At 36.1% G+C, this 20,572-nt stretch overlaps 1 protein-coding gene across 1 annotated transcript in view; it reads right to left on the bottom strand.

The window, feature by feature from the left end:
• MIGA1 (mitoguardin 1) overlaps positions 1-20,572 on the bottom strand; it is a 40,069-nt gene that overhangs the window by 8,996 nt on the left and 10,501 nt on the right. The window contains exon 8 of the mRNA XM_032192173.1: positions 5,411-5,511. Coding sequence (XP_032048064.1) covers positions 5,411-5,511 — 101 coding nt within the window. The remainder of the gene's footprint in view (positions 1-5,410; positions 5,512-20,572) is intronic.

Here is a 20,572-nt window from a genome sequence, read left to right as displayed (position 1 = left end):
GAAAGAAATAGTAGTTGCTTGCAACCAAGAATTAGCAGGCAGCAGCAACCACTGCCCAAGACATTTTTGATGACCTGCTGTGGATACCTTCATTACGTTGAAAAAACATGTACATCTTCAGAACTCCTAAGCCTGCAGTGATAGCTTGTGTCTCTGCACACTGTGCTGCACAACAGCTGCCAAAGATTACAACGTAGGTTGTTTGTGTTCAGATGCTAATTAATTTTCTATGGATAGTTGAGCTTTACAGACACATTTGCTAGTAACAAGATGCTTAAACAATTGAAAAATATCAAACCTCTGGAGCTTGCAATAGTTTTTAAACTTGGTATTTCTTAACTGCTCTGGTCTAATGAACAGACTCAGTACTTTTATTTGCCATCCATGAGTTGTTTCTTAATAAATAGAAAAATTCTCAGCTGTGCTTGAAGATCTTGTCGACTACCAAACTAACCACCCACATGAATCTAACAAAAACATGCAATGCTAGACCTTTAAGGAATTCTTGTTTACTCCCTGAAATAAAATGGTAAATTTACTGGTACAGTCAGCTTTCGTTACATTCTGAGAAAGTATGCTTATCCTGTACTGAAAAGATCAATGAATTCTTTCTCTTGATATTTGCATCTTTAAATATAATATATATATATATATATATATTTTTTTTTTTTTTTTTTTGAGATAAGTAGCTGCAGGGTAAGTGTGAAACATGTTTTCAGAGTTGGAGGATGTGATGGTGGTTACTAACTAAAACATTTGAGATGGTACTGAATATGTTTTTTTTCTCAAAGAAAATGCATTAAGTGTCCTTGTAACATATACAGCTAAGTATACAAGGCAATCATGATGATATATGAATTTCTCTCCTGCTTTCTTTCAGACACCAGGAAGAATGCATCAGTTCATAATTTCAGTTGGAAATGATGATGAATGTATTCAGAACATGATTTTATCTGAATTATTGTCTTTGTTTATACTGTATGCTAGGGCCGATCTAGTAGGCTAGGGCACGGTGCTACATGGAATGTTTTTTGTCTTACAATACTAGTTTGCTGTGAACCGCAACTTTAATAATTAATTCACTGTGTTGCATGAATCAATGGTAGTGTTATTCCTTGCTAGGCAGAATAATTCTAGGCTGTATGCTGTGTTGGGTACATATGCTTCAACATACATGGAGGTATTATGGCACAATAATGAGTTCAGTGTTAATATATAGGATTTGTTACAAATGTTACATATATTTTCTAAGAATTAAAAACAGTTTGGTAAAGGCGGTCAGTGTACAAGAACATATTGGCTATTGAATGAAACTCCTCCTTGTTCTAGAGCTAAAACTATTAAATATAGTATGTAAGTAGTGACATACCTAAGGCTTCAATTTGAGGACAAGGATCAACCCCATCTTTTTTGTTACTTTTTAAAGCTTTTAGAGCACCATTTAATAAGTTGTTGGTCTAAATTTCCTATTCATACCTATACAGCAGACAATCATAGTTGTCCTTTGAGGGAATCAAAGGAATCTGGTTTGTGTTGAACATTCTTCATTGCCACATGGAAAAGTGCCGTAGCACAGATTTTATGTCAAACTGCCCCTCCTCCCCCCAAACCTTTTTAACTAGGACTACATATATCAGGATGCAGAAGACAAATAATGGATAAAAACAGAATAACAACAACAACAAAAAAGCACAGGTGAAGTATGATGCTTAAGGAATTTGTTAGAAAGTACACAGAACAGGAAGAATTTCTCAAAGTGGGACAGAGCTTTCTTGCTGCCTGTGACATCACCAACATTTACTGGGAGCTGCAAAGGTTCTGGTGATGACAGTAAGAGGCAAGTTTTAATCCTGGATATTGTGTTTCACCAAATACCATGAAATCGTTTCAGCTTGCTCAAACCAGCAGACAATGGTTTGCGGCACTTCAGGTACAGGTTCTTCAAAGAAATAATATTGGCATTAGTGGTGGGAATGACTTTGGAGATGAGTTCTTTCCTCCCTTTCTCCATGTATTTTAAGACTATAATTTAAGGTACTTCCACACCTCAATGAAGTTGTTTTGTTAGAATGGGTTGCTCCTCACAACTTGCTATCCAGGGCATGGCAGACTGCAGCACTGCTATGTTACATTTTTTGAGGTAAAACTAGTCCACATCAAACTGGATGGATTACATGAACATGGGGGAAAGTGACCAGGATGAGCACAATGACTCCTGAGAAAAGTCAAATTAGAAATTATGGTCGTATTTCTGAAAGCAGTTAAACACAGAAAGGTACGTCTTTACTTTTTGTAATGAAACAGGAAAAAACCTCACTTATAAATGCTACAGGAATACACATTATTATTTGCTAACATAATTCCCTTTGGTATTCCATATTTCAGGGAAGGAATAAAACATCTATTTGGAAGCCAGAAAAAAGGCAACTCTACCTTTCGGTGACAGAGCACTTTTGGAGCATGTTCTGAATATAAAATTCAATTTCAGAATTTAAGGGTTTTGTGCCATTTATAAATAAGTTTAGACATACGGAAACCACTGTTCTTTCCCAGTTATTAAAGCCTTTTCCTTCCTGCACTATTTTGTTTCAACAGATTTGAACTGTGAAAGACAACCTTCCTAAAAAATTACTGGGAGTGTAGAGAGGGGGGGAAATGGGATGAATAGGGTTGAGCAAAGAAAGCACAGCTAAAGCTTTACTGAAGTCTTAAAGATTCCCTCTAAGCTTTGGACTGAGGCAGTATTTTCACAAGGAAATCAATGTTTGTTTGATAACTGATTCAGTTGTTACTAACAGATGAAAGTAAGACATGATAAATGTCTGTGCACTGACAATGGAGCGACAGCAATGTAACTCACTGTCACGGAGAGCAGGAAAAGAAAAAAGGAAAGATGGAAAAGAAGTCAGGAAAGAGAGGGTGGAGACCTTTATCTGGCACACTCGCTCTTGTATATTTGCCAAAGGTGGTAGCCATTTCAACCACACAGTAGGTGAGATAAGAATATGAAAAGAATATCGACTTTCATAAATGCAAGTTGATGGCAGATGGGCTCAAATGGGGAAGAAAACACCATTATTTGTCACAGTACACAGTATCAACAAGGCAAATAGTTATGCTTACCATCCCCTCTCCAGTGTTTCTGAGAAGCCTATGTATTTAGGAATGGAAGTCTGGCTGGGCTTGGGGATGGCAACTGTCTGTCTAAATCATCTTCATGAGGATTTGGACACCTGTATATTGTAGGTGTCCAGGTTGGCACAATTCCATGAGTCATCTAGTGCATGACCCTCAGTACCCTCTTGACTACTAGCCGTAGCCAAGATGAAGTCTTGGCATACCCTACTGCTCCTGTAGAGCTCATCAAAAAGGCATGTGATTTAACCTTTGCCAATCATTCCAGTTTTGTATACTTCTTTTCTTGAAAACTGTTTTCCTATGATTTATCCTAATATGATACAGCACAACATTCTTGTTGCCTCCTTAGCAGTGTCCCTATTGATTTCCATCAATGTAATCTACCTGTCTCTTGTTTTAGGATTCCCTGCATTTTTGCTTGTATTGCTCCAAAGGGCAGAGAACTAAATTTGAGACAATTGTGTGTCAGCACAGGAACATGGAAATAGCTTCCAGTTTCTAAAACCAAAGCCACAAAAAATACTTAGTGCTGCTCCCTGGGACAGGATGCAATGCAGAAAGAAGATGAATAACTGTCAATATAGTTCATTGCATGATGTGATCAGAAAAAAACGCTACTACTGTATGATTTCCCAGAAAGTGAAATTACCGATTGGTAAATTCAAGTGGCAACACCATCAAACTTCAAGCTGCTATGGTTTTGCTAATCTTCAGGATTCCTCCTAGAAGATTAATCTATTAAAATTCTTCAGTGAAGCCTGACAGAGTAGATCAGAGAGCACATTCTGTTGGTACATGCTAGAACAGCTAGAAAGGAAGAGAACATCTTCGTAACTTCCTTCTGGAATAAAGCATCGACAGAAAAGGCTTCGATGTACCAAAACGTGGATACTATTTTCAGGATACATGAACACGAAAAGAAAGGTCTAAGATTGTTGCAAATTTTGAGTTGAACATTTCTTTAGCATATACTGAGACAATTCAGCTTCTGGATGGGATGATTACTCCCCGAAGGTGATACATCCTGTTTCTTTAAGCCAAGCAACATAAATGAGCATAATGGATTGTCCTGATCTTCACACACTTGCAAACATACTGGAAAGTTCACGGGAGAGAAAAAAAAAAGATACAAAGAAAGCATACAAACTGTAATGGTTTACAGTTCCGCTCAAGAGTTGATAGAGTTGAAAAAAGCCAGAACTGTGGTCTCATCCAAATTACAGGAAGAAGTAACCAGTCTCTATAGACACAATCTTTGTTAGAAATGGATGCTAGGCATACTACCACAACTTAATGGGAATTACTAAGTCAAGGTAATTGTGTCACGGAAAAACAAGCCATACAGTTGACAGTCAAAAGATAATTGCAAGCAATGCCTATGCAATTGTCTCTTTTTACAACTGAGTTTAGTAGCTTAGTTGTAGTGAATATATGATAGTAATATCTAACACAGAATATATGTATTGAGACTAACTGCTTTCCTAGTAATTTGCAGAAGAGTGCTACTCAAGATCACTTCAGCTCCTGAGAGACTATGAAGTGAGATATTCCACATTCGAGTAAGTATGTCACTGCATACAAGATCCTTTCAAATACACCACTGGTGCTGTAGCAACTTAGAGCCAACAGGCAATGTCCTGTTACCTGAAGATTATTTCTTATTGTATTATTTGTGGTCTTATCCAAAAAGGTGAGGGAAAGTTAGATGATGTATATAATACACTAAAATATGAATATTTTCTAATTTCTAATTAGAATTAGAATAATTTCTAATATTTTACTCTCAAAAAAACTCTACTCCAAAAAAGACAAAGTCTGTTTCATACATCTTTATATTACCTAAGACAATAGGAAGAAAGAAAAAAAATAGAGAAGGGCAACTGAAGGTAAGAGGATCCAATGGAACATCCAATGTAAAGTGCCTCTTCATTAATGAAAATCTGAGATACATGGAAAAGCATATTCTTTCTAGAAGGACTTTAGAAAACATGCCAGTTGTCATTCCTCCCCACGTCCCCACTTCTTCCCCCCAAAATACCCCAAAAATCACAAAACAACAACAACGAAACAGCTAATAAGCAAACTGATTCCAATTTTGTAATTCAAACAACTAGGAAAAAAGGTTGGGTGGTTTTGTTTGTTTGTTTTTGTTTTTTCTCCTCATAGGAGAAATACGCTTTGCTTAAAATGATTAGCAAGAAAATAAAATTCTTCATTTCACTGTTCAAACAGATCAATGAATCTTTCAAGAAGCAGCCTTCAAAAGTCTTACCTCAGCTGTGGAAACAAAGGAGTCTGTTGATGCGATGCTTAGTGTGTCTCGAAGGGCAAAATCATCCATATTATCCTTTACAGTAATATCTGTATTTTTATCTTTAAAATAAACAAAAAAGATGAATTAAGTTTTCTGATAGTCTAATAACTTGAAGCCTTTAAAAGTGTTTTTCCTGTACACTTTAATGTGCAAAGTACACTTTTCATGTACTTCTTCTGGAAGGCACTACATTGTACTACTCTGAGTAAGTACTCCTGTGATCTGCTGACATATGTAAAGGTGAGTGTATTTTTCTGTCTTTCAAGTAGACTTACAAACATCATCCACAATGGACAGAGAAAAAAAGATCTCTCACTAAGATCTCTCTCACTAAATATCTTACTTTGCTATGTTGATCTAAATCCTTTTAATTTTTTAACTTGGCTGTATCATAATATAACAAAGGTGCAATGCTTTAGTAGCAAGGAAATAATATTCAAATAAAAGCTATTGATAAAAAAAAAATAGGTTTCAGCTTCACTTGAACTTTGTTTCCTAGTTTAGTTCTCATGCTTTATTTCATCTGCTGGTTTTCCAGCAGAGCAGGAGAAGTTTTTGATCTTCACTACATCCCTTTTTCCATTGAAGCAACACATCCAGAAGCACTTCCTATAGCACTACAACTATTACGGCCTTCAAAATAACTTATATTTTATGCATAAAATCATCTACAATACAGTTTCTCTGTTTTCATTTATTTTATTCTCAGATTTCAACTGTTGCACATACTGCTCGCATCCATTTTATTTTTTCTATATAGAAACACTTTCACAGAAGGATTAAATTCATAAGTCAGTAAGTCAGACTTTGGCTTGATGTGCCACATACTACATTCTCAGTAGAGCACAGGCATTTATTTTGGGTTACTTTACCTTCAGACATTACACATGTGTTGCTAAAAGTCTGTTTTATTTCCAACAGTTAGCAGCAACCAGTTACCCAATGTCATCCAGATCTGTTGCTATAGCAATACTTTTATAAAAAACACTATTACATAGCAAGTGGCCAAATGCCAATATACTGGAATGGTTTACTCATCAATTGAAACGCTACAATCCACATATCTTAACTATTATTTCGGTGGTTGTTATGGTTTTGTTTGTTACGGACTTGGAATGACAGCTCAAAAATTGTACATAATAAATATCTGTCTTTGAGACTATTCACTGAGTAAAAAAAAAATATTAAAAGTTTGGAGGAAGATTTTACTAGATGCTGCAACATGGCACTGAGTTAGAGGCAGCTTCCAACCTGTAATCACAGCTCCACCAAGAAAAATCTCTGATTTTTCAGATCCTTCTTGATAGTTTATCCTTGCTTCTAACCTCTAAAAACCAAGAAGAAAAGTACAGCAGCATTCAAGCTGGTTGCGAAACAATCATAGACTGGAATCTGAAGAACTGGAACACAAAACCAAACTGTGGTCTGTAAAGCATTTGCTTGACATCTGGTAAAAGCGGATGGGTAACATGATGTTTCCTCCTTATTTTTAGCTCATAATTCGTGTTAATATCACATTATTTTCTAATATCACTTTTTCACATCAGCAGTTGCTGGAACTGCAATAACACTGTTAAACACTGGGCTGCACGGGGGGTTGTACAGCCTGGTCATGGATTTTTCCACTGAACTTCTTGTTTTGGCTAAGTTCTTTTCCGTAATAAATTTGCAATTAAAACAAGAGTATCTACATCTCAAGGTTAGAAAAGCTCTCTAGCACCTGGTTCATGTGCAATCCAAAGAAATACTGTTTTCCTGACACTCCCAGTCTATAGGCAACATTTCCTTCCTGAGAAGTAAACAGCTATATACATGAGTAGCAATATAAATTAGAAACTCTCATAAGAGTAACAAGTGGGCCATACTGTTAATGATCCTACTGATGGCTTTACTCAAGATGCTAAGATAAGGACACAGCTCTTATGTACACCAAGTGCAGCTGTCAAGTAGTCTCATATATCAACCTATTCACAATCTCAGAAAGTCTCTGTCATCCTCATAGGGATGTCCCAAACACAGTTAAGGCAGTAATTTCATAGGAACTTTACATTGTACAACGGCCAGAAACCTCATGGTAGAAAAATGAAAGAACTTATTTTTTTTAGTAAACGTAGCAAGAGTCATTAGGAACCTCACTAACAGTCTACTATTATGTCAGTGAGGGATTAAATATTTGATAAAATACGATTTTTGTCATTCTAAAAAGATTACCAAGTATGCTGCTAAGTCCAAGATGATTCATTACACATTCCTAGCTATAGGGATACAATTATAGGGGAGAAGGAGAAACAACCAACCAACTGACAACAAATCATGCCATAAACTTAGTTCGTTATTCCACAGCAGGATAGGAAATGAAAAGAGTAAAAATTTGTTGTTGCTGTTTGTTTGTTTGTTTTTCCCCAAGTGAAGAGCTGTGTTTTTTTATATTTACTTTTATTTAAAATAAAAGGCTGCAATAGCTGACTGTGGTAGCATTAGTTGCTTTAAAAAAAAAAATAAAAATCCACAGAATATTTGTAATTTACTTTTGCTAAGGTCATAGTTCCAATACTCCTAATATGGGCCTGAAATTTTCACTTAGATAAAATGTTTGTAAGTGTTTGCTGAATATAGAATACCTGTGTTTTCAAAAAACTCAGAAAACACTTCTCACCATTACAAAATGCACAAGTTCTGCACGTTATGACAAAATACTGATTCATAAAAGGTTGCTAATGTTAAGTGAAATAATATTAATACCTTTGGCAAGTGGTATGTCCATACAAATGGGAGTATACCCAAATAAAAGAACACAGCCTTGTCAGCTATTTCTGACTTTCTGGCTACCACCGCCCTAATACTCTAAAATACCCTTTGCCTAGCAGATGCTTATTGATACCTGCACTGTGCGGAGAACACATTATTATGAAAACAGTAGGGTGAAAATTAAGTTATAGTTAGAGTACATACCATGCAAGTACCAGGAGAACATTCTTAGACATGAGAACATGAAAAAAGAGACAGCAGCACAATGAGAATCCCGGAATGAACAGCTGCAAGAGGAACCCACCCACCCGTGGCTGCATCTGCTCATACAGCCAGACCAAGTTCCTATGGAGTCCAATACCTTAAAGAAAGAAATACTAGCGAGGATGTGAGCTTCAAATATACTGTACTTATTTGAGAAGCCCAGGAGTTATTTACAGTTCGTTTATATTTGTAAAGAGGATGAAGTGGGGTTTCAGATGTGATACGGACAACAGTAATTGCCATAAAGACTCTAAGCTCTGGTGCTTTAAAATGCATAACTGGTTCTAAAGTTAGATTAAGGGTATTCAAAAATGTTAAGAATACAGAGTATGGCTAAAGCTTGTGAAAGTAATCCCAGCTTTATAAGATTATGCAAACAACTATGTATTCAAAACTAAGCAGGCTAAAAAAAATATCACATCTATTACAGAGTAGTAATCTAGGATATTTATTTGTCTTTGTCTCTGGTAGATTCCTGTGGTATGACAGACCAAAAAATAAACTTCTCAACTCGCAAAACAGCATTTGACCTTAGAGATGGAATTGCATAGAAGTCAACCTTTTAGTATTCATTTGGGAAGTATGCATCTACAAATAACATTTTAAAATTCTGAATGTGTGTGTGTGTCATCTTCCCTACGACCCTGAATGAAACATGGCATGAGTTTGCAAGTGAGCTGTGCACTTATGTGCAGCAGTTAAAAAAGGAAAGCACTTATCCCCTGGCAAAGAATTCACGGAGAGTTAAGGAATCTAGTTCTGAGTGTCACCGGTAAAGCCATGGCTTCCTATTATCCCCAGCCACCCACTTCAGTGGCACATTAGTGCAGTAATACATCACAAACAGGAAAGCAGGATGGGAAAGGAAAAGCACTTCTACAATGTAAGCCAACCCCTTGATAGACTCTGGAGAGGAGTTAGCCTTGCAGAGAAATCCACTTATGAGAAGTCAAGGTACACTGACAGTAACACGTTCCCCATATTCTGCCAGGTTACCGCACAGGCAGCCGCCGTGCTTTGTGCTAGTCACATCCCTCAGCTGTGTGGCTTCATGCCTAGACAGCGGAATTACAATAATCAAGTTCAGAGAGCACAGAAGCATGAATTACTATCTAATTCAATTACAAGAGAATGTGTCACTGTCTTATAGCTAGGTCACAAGCAGCACTGTCTTTTGTCAACACTGTTGCTGAAGCATCCAAAAGCAGCTTCATTTACATTTATAAATAGTCATAACTCTGACAGTGTTGACTGAATATTCTTTAAAAATTTGTCAGTCCTACTAAGTAGCTACTAATGTATTACATGAAGTCTTCCACCGTGCACCTAGAAAGCACTGAATTTTACTTCAAGCCATGCTTATAAAGGGAAACCAATCTCAACCTTCAGATGGCACCTTCCAATGGCTGGGTCACTCAGCAAGCTAGCCAACGATGGAGCAGGGTGACCACACCAACCACTCCTGATTTAACACTTACTGTTAAGTTACTCATTTACAATTTCTCAATAACACAAATATCCAGATTTAAGAAAGTGCTTATAGTTGGGGACATCTCAATTTATTGTATACAAACAAAGCTGTTATCGCCTCAAGCACAAAAACATTTTAGCTCAATCTTTTAAAAATATCTAACCAAATCTCGTACTTTCCCAGTCTGCCAGCGTGCATCACCAGTAAAACATCTCATCATTCTTTGTCAGGACTGCTCTGATGCGAACCAAAATGCACTAAAAGCAAGAACTACTCAGGCATTTGTTTAAAGGGAAACAAATCCCACTCCAGTGCTTTCTGACTGTCCTGCCAGTGTGTGCCCCCACCTCCAGCAGGCCCCGCTGCAAACACACCACTTCTGCTCCCCAGCATTTCGCTAGGAACTCAGCTACCAGAGCAGTGGTTTAACAGAAGGGAACAACTGGGGAACACAGAGCATGGGACAGCACTGAGCAGTCACAGTTTTACCTTCCTCCTAGCACTCGTGGATCTTCACAGACTTTTAAGGTAAGCTTTGGCTAAGCTAACTGCTGAGCCTTCCCATTATATCCTTCTTAACAAACGCCCCAGTTGTTTTCATGCAGAGAACAACCGTCTGGAAAAAGATGCAACTTGCTTAAAATAACCTTATCATCTTTAGGAGATTTTCCACATACTTTAATGGCAATTTCTGGGATGTTTGAAATAATATGGTTATTTTCAGACCTTCACGCCACTGACTTTGTCCATAAAGTTATATTATCTGCTGACCACCACAAGCTTAACGATGTATGAAACAGAACAACATGGCTGCTGCTCTTATATTCTCAAACTGTAAAATCAAGCACCTTGAATGCTCTCATACAGAGGGAAACACAGCACAAATTTGATAACTGGATTGGAATAGTTTTGATGGTTGCCAGAAATACGATTTTGTTGCAAAGAATGTGACCTGTGAAAACTGTTCCTGAATCATTATGACATGCTTTACTTTAAGACCCATATCTCAAAATAGAAAGGCCTCAGCATTAGGAATTCTCCAATTCAAATCTGAAAGTAGAGGCAAGATAAACACTCTTGGTGCTAGATTATTCAAATCTGAATTTTAACAAAATACAGCACCATCTAATGTGTAATTGATAATGCAAACTAATACATCATATGTGCTGACATCTTAGAAATCAGCTTAGCAAATACAAAGTAAACATATCCCTATATCCATTTTCTTGATTTCCTGCTCTGACTCTCTGCTTGATGTAGACATATGAACCTGACACAGATTTGAGATGTATATTTTGCATAAACTACATGTATCTGCTAGGTTTCTCCCCATCATACAGGTTCTTATTTCTTTGAAAATGTAAACTTTGATTATTTGTAACTGCATATTACAAGGTTCTACATTTTTAATGAGTTACACTTTTGTGTAAATTCTTTTCTTTGTGGTGAAGCTAAAAATCAGTGCATCCAGATTAAATGCCTATCCTTTACACAACAATTTGATTTCTGATCACCCTCCTGTTTTGAAGTAATAATTCAGATAACAATCAGCCTCTGTACTTATATTTGATTAAAAAGAAAAGATTTGGCAATCAAGTTTGCTCAGCTGTCTAAGCTGTCTTAGAGTCTGTTTAGATGTATGTGCAACACAAAGCTGTCACTTCATACTTTTTATCAGAGTACTCTACTCTCCTGTAGTTCAGAAAGCGTAACATCTATCTCAGCCATTGCAAAGTCTAGTTTGAATTCACATGCTTATTTTAAAACGTAGGCTGTCCACTGGAGATTTATAGCACAGCACTGTGAAGACTGCCAGATGCCTTAGTCATCAGATTTGAACGTCACCGCCTTTTCTTAGTTCTTCACATCCTAAAAACAAGCACAACCTGCCACTATTTTTGCACATGCACTTTCTACTGACAATAGAATGGTCTGTTCAGTCACATACAGCGTGATAGCACATTAACTCTCTGCGATGCAGAGCAAATTCAAAAATGCAGTATCACATTTAAAAGAAAAGGAAGTACAAGATTAATTTTGAGGCCTACACATCTGGAATTAGCTCCTTGAATACATTTCCTACATCAGAGGTTTCCATAAGCAGGTTAAGTAGAAAAGTCTTCTCACAAGATTTGAGAGAGGAATCTCAAAGGTAAACAAACTTATCCATTTGTCCTCTGTTCTAACACACCTATGTAAATCTAATAAACACCCGTGAGCATTAATAGTATGATACTTGGACAAGTTCTTTACTATTGGTACTTCTTTCCAACACCATTTTGGCTTCATCAACATGTTGCTCTTGATAAGAAGAGGAGGCAGTAAGAACAGTCAGTGAAAAAGTACAAAAATTGCAAGCAACCATTGCTCAGCACCTGAAACTTTTTGCTTTGCGAATTTCCTTAAGTAGTTATATACATGTATAAAAAAAGGAAAGAGGAAACAGTTTAGTAAGCTAGCATATGGACTATTTTGCTCAATACAGTACAAGAGTACAGGATCATCAAGCACATCCATGAATATCAGTTCTCTCTGAAGCAACATTTTAAACACAAGATTGCTGGAAAGGCTTTTTCTTTAGCCAGTGTTTTACGCTTCAGGGATGTTCACATTTCAAAGTGAGAGAGACAGACTGACAAAAGGAACCTACATGTTCATTTGCTCTTCCATTACAAAAAAAAGTATACTGTGTAGCAGTTGGTAATAACCTATTTTAAAAGAATGAAACACTCTACTCCTGAGAAACAGTTATGGTAATATGCACGTCATTCAGCCTGCAGGCATGAAGACAGTGATAAGAAAGATAGGTAGGTACCTTTTTTATCCCAGGAATTAATAGGAAGATAGAAAGACAGAACCAACTATTCAACCATTGACACTCAGAGAACTAACTGTTAATCAGAAGATGTAAATATATATATATATATATTTTATTTGGACTAAATACTCACATTCTGTATTCAAAATGGAGACTGTAATAGATTTGACACAGGCAAACTCTGGAGGAACAGCAGAGTAATCCTAGTTGTCACTTGAATTTCAGGGCAGAACAGTCTTAGAGTATTCTGCAGACTCCAGAGAGGCCACTCTGGAATGTGACCGGCTTCTGCAAACCCAGCTGCACACAGCATACACTTTAGGAATCCAAATTCATAAGAAACATGCATAACTTTAAACAATAAGACATAAAGAATATCTTAAGTGCCCTACTGATGGGGGCCTGCTTGCCTTCCACTTGTCCCTGACAGTAGGAAAGAATGAGACAAGGATCCTTAAAAGTTAGTTCTGAATGGAGTTCTTTCTCTGAACCTTTGGGTTACTAAATAACACTGTTTACCAAACTTCACTTGAAAAACAAATCAATAACACCAAGACTACTAAATGCATTTTTAATAACATATTAATACCTGAATTATAATTAACAATAAGTGCGATCAGACCTTGCAATTTAGTTTGACACTGATTAGCAGCTACTTCAGCAAATGCAGTTAATGCTGCTGTCTAGTCAAGCTGTTAGTTAACCCCAGTTAAAGTAAGATAAAGCAAGGAATATATGTAATTTGGGACATCTGGAAATATTTAAATGGTTGCCTTTAAATATTTGCAGGCATTTCTACACGTAGAGCAAGGGCAGCTTTAAATAGCAGTAGAGAATAAAGCCTCGTGTGATCGGCATGTGCTCTTGAACCAGATACTCTACAGCACTTTGCTACAAACAGGATTATTAGGTAAGGTGGGAGAGAGCATACAGACCAGATATTGCACAAAGAATGAGAAAACTGGCAGTATTTTCTTTTTTAATTTACATTGAACCATCAAAAAAGGATATAAAGCTTATTTTTTAATAAGTTTTTGTAACTGACTGCTTAAATACATGCACGACAGAAAACCAATACACAAACAACAAATTTTACTCTCTCTGTTATTGCTCACAACACCTTTCGCTATAACTTTCCAGAAAAATAGATTTAGTCCCACATATAGGTTCAACTTTGAAAAGTTGGAAAGCTGAGATAAAACTTGAAAAAAATGGAAAGATGGAAAGGAAAGACTTACACAAACAACTTTTGCCTTCCAGAGTAAACAATTGGATAAAGCCTATATGAAGCCAAACTATATCACCAGTAAATAGCTGTAGCAATGGTCTATGGAAAGCACTAAATAACAGAGAGAGCAAACAGCAAATATGGAAGACTGCAACATGGATACCCTACAACCATTATGCCAGGCTGATTCGTAAGGGCCTCTGACTTAAATGGCAGCACAATTTAAATGCAGTAGGCATAACACTTAAGAAATATAGTTGGCTTTCTCATGTGTGCAAACATGACACTGCTTTCATTTTAACCCCTTGAAAATAAATAGCAGACAAAAGCTGATTTACTTTATTGTCAGTTGAACTACTGAATTAATAAAGGAACTGTAGTGCAGAAAACTAAATTTACTGCTTTTATATGACTCTGTCAATATTTCATCTTGATATTGTGCTCAAAAGCAATCACAAGAAGTTGAAATGTAGTTCCTGCTTTTTCAAGATTAAGCTAACGTATGAAATCTTTTTAACTCTGAACTATCATTCTGTCTGTATCTCTCCCACCACATTCTCCTTTCATTTTGCCCAAGAATATTCTAAGAAAGGCTTGTCTGAAACAGAGTTTAATGTAACAATAAATTGTTTTTAGTAGAAGTTCTAAAACAGGAATTAGGCCTATGGGCCAAAACATGTTCTTGATCATCAGTTTATATAACCTCACACTGCCATACCCCAGCCAGAAAAACAAACACTTATCCCACCCTCGCAACTTGCCATCTGTCTGGTATGAGTTTTCCTGCCTCTGGAACATTTATACTCAGAATGTATATAAACACATAGAAATTAAGTGTGCATATATCCTTTTTAGTAAGAAAAGGAATTTGTAAACTTTAACTTGTTAAGATATGCTATAAGAATGTGCCAGAGGATTTTTTATTTTGAAGAAAAAGCAACTTCCTGCCTTTGTAAGGCACATATACCACTTTTCAAAAGTGTTAAAAAGTAAGTTATTAAATCAAACCCTGACATGGGGGAAAATGATCACTTACCCTTACACAAAAAGGAGGTAAATACGCATTAAATGGTTAAAATGGTTAAGAAAAAAAAAAAAAAAAAGCACAGAGAAGATATTGATTAGAACTAAACACTAGAATGGTCAACAAATAAAATGCAAAAGAAATACACAACAAATAAGCACGTTGCAGTTAATGAGTTCTTGAACAAGAGCAAATATGAAATTGATGAACTACTAATTGTTGTTTGCAACGTTTCACAAAAGCTAATGACAAAAAAAGCAGCTTAATATAAACCTTTAATAAGGGCTCTACTGTTGATCAAACTACAGATGCCAGATACTACTCCTATACCAAACAATGGATGAATATAAAGAATTAAGACATACTGAGCATTATCAATGTAACTTGAGAGGAGGAAAATCATGCCCCACATCTTTTAAGACTTTTCTGAAGTAATCAGTTAGCTCATGGGGAAAAAGTGATTTAATTAACAGCAAACAAATGTACAAGAACAACCTCAGCTACATGAAGCCAAAAATGGGATTTGTATTAGGAACGGATCATAAAAATGAAGCACGTAAGTGATTGTCCTTTGGTTATCTGGTAGAAAATACAACCAGAACGCTGAAAACTATCAGGAAATAATAAGTATTGTGTCACTACAAACCCCTATTTGTCTGCATCACATGAACTCTATCTACTAAATTCTGGCCAGGGTATTCAGAAAAAGTATACAGTGAGCTTGGAAATCTATACAGAGAGCTAGCCAGTATAAACACAAGTACACAATGGTTTTCACACAAGGAGATGTAAGGGACTTCGGCTTAACTAAAATGAGAAGCAATAAAATCAGACAATCAGGCAGATTTTGTGTATGCACAAAAAGGTTGAAAAGGGAAGAGGGAATGAAGCATATTGAGAGACTTAGTAAAATTTAAACAACAAGAAGAAAGATTTATTACATTTCATCTCATAGTAGTTCCCCTGGTTCTTACTGTGTGGATTTTTTTTCCTCATTATTTTTAAATGATTAAGACGTGGTAAGTCATAGCTACAAGACATTATGTAAGCTGAAAGCATAAAAAGGATTGAAAAGGACATACAGAGGTCCAATTCGAAAACAGATGGTCAGATGTAAATTTGGCTGCAGAAGTCTCTAGCAGTAGTCTGGACACCAAGAGTTGTGCTAAGCAAGATTCTTTTATATATTGAGACCTCTTAAACTCCTTTCAGATCTATTGCCAACTACTATTGGAAATAGAACATTGGGCTACAAGGACCTATAATGTGACCTGTTCACCTGTTTTGATGCTCTAGCTTGAATTTTTCCTTACAATTTCATAACATTGTCCTTACAAGTGCCAAACAGCAAAGAGTCGTAAAACAAACAAACAAACAATGTTCCGTGCTATTTATTCACATCAAGGAATATTTATACATTTCTTTCATTTGTTTCAGCAGATTGGGGGTTTTAATTCAAATTTCACTGATGAGTGGATGAAGATCCTTGCCCTGCCCTGAACCAGCTTTTAATGTCTGATATTCTTCTGTATATGATTTCTGATATATCTTTTGTCTAATGTCAAGAAAACTAGATCAACTGACCTGAATAAAAGCCAGTCAGTTATGATTGATTTGTATGGTCTGCTCTTCCTTCAAAATGAAAGGAAACACCAAATAACACCTAAGAAAAATTTAAAAGTAATACTTTGTTTCAATATATTTAAAAACATTTTTGACAGCTAATCTAATATTTGTTTTGAGGATTACTTTAATAAGCAGCATAGTGTAATTTATTACAAGCAGATTCACACTAAGTTCTGAATGAAGATTTAAGATTACAAATGATGAAGCACTGAAATGAAACTGTCCTGTGTGACGTATTCTTAAAAAAATAATTTAGTGTTCATACTCCTTTTTTGATACAGTTCTAAAAATTAATATTCAAAAAGTGCAAAAAAAATCCCTCAGTGTATAATATTAATGCAAAACGGTATTTTATTATTTCAGACACTCTGCAAAATTTAACTTACTTAAAAAGTGTTTGTAACCCTAAATAGGCTTTTAAAATAGAGTTAGTCACGTGTGTTTGCTGTCAAGGGGTAAATGATAAATACACAGACAATACAGCATGAGTTAACCAGTCCTATCTGCATAGTATTGTAAGGCCCTAACTGCATGAACTATTGTACAACTGTTCCTTACTTCTGTACGGAACTGGCACAGCTTCATTAGATTTCACCCCTTTTATCAGGGATCTCAAGTTGATGGGCAGAGGAAACAAAAAGGAAAAAAAGTGGGCAAAAGCAATTACAGTTTGCCTGAGTAACTGTAAGGAGGCAGAAAACTCACATTAAGAGGAGACCTTGGGAAAGAAACGAGTGCAGCTGCTCACATAAGGAATGAGCAGAAACAGTTGAGAAATTGTAGGCAGATTTTGTATTCGGAGGACTGAAAAGAGAAACACTGGACTGGCTAACAGAGCAGAGCTGGGGGGTTTAAATCAGGTAGGTGAATTGTGGCTCAGTTATAAATAGCTTTTAGAACTAAAAGGAGAAAATGCTTGCATTTTGCTTCAAGAGAAACTCCTGAAGGGAGTTCTCTGGTCACAGTTTTTGTTTGTTTGTTTGTTTGTTTTTACTTTTTTTTTGTTTAAGAATCATCTTTGCTCTTTTAAGTCTGTTTGAGAGAAGCAAGTTTTAAATGGACAAGGTAAGGCACGAGAACACAGCAGGAGTCACGAAGTGAGAGAGATGAGGGCTTCAACGGGAGTTTTGGTGTGAACAGAAAGAAAGCAGGCTTCAGAGATGCCATTTGCAGAAAAGCAACAAGGTGTATAATTAGCCTGCCTGGTCTGATCTGGAGAGCATAGCTGGGGGGCAAGTGGTAACACAGGTCTGAAACAGACACTTTCTGATTTTACTGAAGCATTTTCAAAAATTTCCAGCCACGTTACCCCTGGCTAACACACAAGAAATGACCTCCAGTGCTGGCTCAGTGTATGGTGAAAAAGATTATCTTGAGCCACTGCTGAAAAGATTTCAGCTAATCTGTTTTACTATGCAATGAAACGGCAGCTGAGCGTCAGCTTTTAAGATAAGTACAAGCATACGCCCCAGGTTATCAAATACCAACATAAAATTACAGATTATCAAACTCTAACCTTTTTTTAGTACTGGTAATTTCACTGCAGGTCCATGAAAAACTATTTTGTGTTTTTAGCATAATATTGCTAAAATTAACAGGGTGTTGCTGAGAGAGCCAAGCATTACAATCCTTCAGTACATGTAATGTTTGCAGAAATATTTGTTTACAGTTTTAAATCGAACTTCCAACTACCAATCTTACATTTTACAATCTCAGCATCCTGTGTTTAGGTGCTTTCTGGCAAAGAATTTTGCTGAATGCAATTCAAAATGGAAGTGTTATTACTATCAGGCAAATGTGTCTTTAGAGTAAATCCGAAATATTATTGATAGATGAAGACATCGTATCCAATTCAAATATTTGCCATTTCAATACCTATTGTGCAACAGAAACGAGGACTTGCAGCAATACAGATCTCACAGGAAAGTGCAGCAAGCTTCAGTAGTTACTGAGCTTCCACAAATTATAATTACTAAATTATATTCAAATTAAAAAAAAAAACAAAAAACAAAAAACTTTTCTGGGCTGTTGCTTAGTCTTAGCAATATCATTTTCTTTCCCTTATAAGAACGTTTCTTGGGATGAAGACTTCTCCATACAAAGAAAAACCTAATGTTTTCTTTTGTTTTGGTTTCAAATGCCCATGTCCCATTTCTGTTTCAACCACTACCAAGCACTTTATTTTTTCTCCAAGACATGAAGAAATCATTTAATGAAAATTTATTTTCAGAGAACACAAAGCAAGAAAAAGTGTTCAACCTATGATTAAAAAGTTTAACTGCTTTGAACTTTATTTATGGTATGTACCACTAGACAGCACAACTAAATGAATTATTACAAATTGCTCACCTCCTAATTGGTGCCTGTCTGAGAATTAGAAATATTTCTTGCACATAACCAACTAAAATGTAATAGTCTTGATATATTTTTTTCCATTAAGGCTTTATAGGAAGGAAAGAAAATACAGCCCCTAGATATCCATCCCTGGGCAGTAAAATATGATATATTTAATCAACACAGATTCTATAAAAATGATCTTTACATAAGCAATGAAGGTATTGAAAGATTTTTATTAGTTTGTTTTAAGGGCAGCTGGAAAAAAAGCTTCTAATATGTAAATAAGTTTTCCAAAGCGTTTTGTCACTAGGTTAAACGCTGTGCTCATTCTCTCCAAAATGCCAGGCATATCTTTGAGCGTGAGGAGAAAATTAAAAAAAGAAACAGACATACCTACCATCCAACAACACAGACCTTCATGAGAGATCTTTACTGCAGTAACTCAATAAATTTATTTGTTGTAAGTGGTATAAAGATTTTTTTCCTTTAAAAAATGTAATTAGCACATAGGTTTTGATATTATCAAAATGTTTAGGGGGCACATTATACAAAGTCACCATTAGCTTGAGTGTCAGCATTCCTTTTTACAGTAGAAATCTAAATAAGAATTTCAAGAATTAAGAATTCAGTACTGACAAGGAGCACAACAATATGAGATTTTTAACCTCTGACCTGCAATTCTGCTTGTAAGTAAAGCTATTGTTTCTCTCCTAACTCTTTGCATTCCTCCGAAGTTAGTTCGACTAACGTTTCAGCCTCCTAGAAAAGAACTAAAAAGTGAGGACTTTCTTCAAAAACAGACTACAGAGAATATTGGAAGCCTTTATCCCTCCACCCCCTCATGTTTACCTCTCAGAAAAAACAAGCCGAATATTTTGTTTTACAGTTTTCTGCCAATTGCCTTCTTCCTCCCTCAGTGTAGCTTATGCCTGCCTGCCTCACGAAAGCCTGTTTGTAGGCTTCCCAGGCCCAGGTTTCACAGTCCTAAAATCAGCACAAAACCAACAGTAGTTTAGCCCTATATATTCATTTTAATTTCATGTCCAGAAATACTTCTGCTTTAGAAATCCTGTTTTAGCTTGCTGGTTCCTACGATAATTCATAGAAATTGTAAGTCCAATGGAGAAATCAACCACAGTGAACATAATTGTGTTCCATTATTTTGTCTTTTTAAAATGTAAACCTTTTCCAGGGATGTATTCATTTATAACTCAAGAGGATGTTACAGAGTTGAAAGAGTTGATTTGCAGTTAACAACAAAAACAACCACCACCAGGCACAATTCTACCCACAGGAAGAAAAGATTTATGCAGCAGTACAGAACCCACAGGTGTAAAGTTGAATATTTAGAAGTATTGGGAAAAGAAAAATACGTAATTTACACACACTTAGAAAGAAAATCATTTGGAGGTTGTAATTCACACAAAAAGAATCAAAAGGCAATTAGACTACAGCATACAACCACTTCAAGTGATGATTGCCTACTCTGACAAGTCATCTTTTACCTGTCACAGCAGCCAGAGAAGAAGCACTTCAGCCACATCATGAGAGAGACTAGTTGTAGTGATGAGCTCTTGCATTCTAACAGTATCCCAGGTAACTTA

This window comes from Aythya fuligula, chromosome 8 (genome assembly GCF_009819795.1).
Source record: "Aythya fuligula isolate bAytFul2 chromosome 8, bAytFul2.pri, whole genome shotgun sequence".
Taxonomy (NCBI): Eukaryota; Metazoa; Chordata; class Aves; order Anseriformes; family Anatidae; genus Aythya; species Aythya fuligula.
This window is presented reverse-complemented; position numbering and strand designations above follow the sequence as displayed.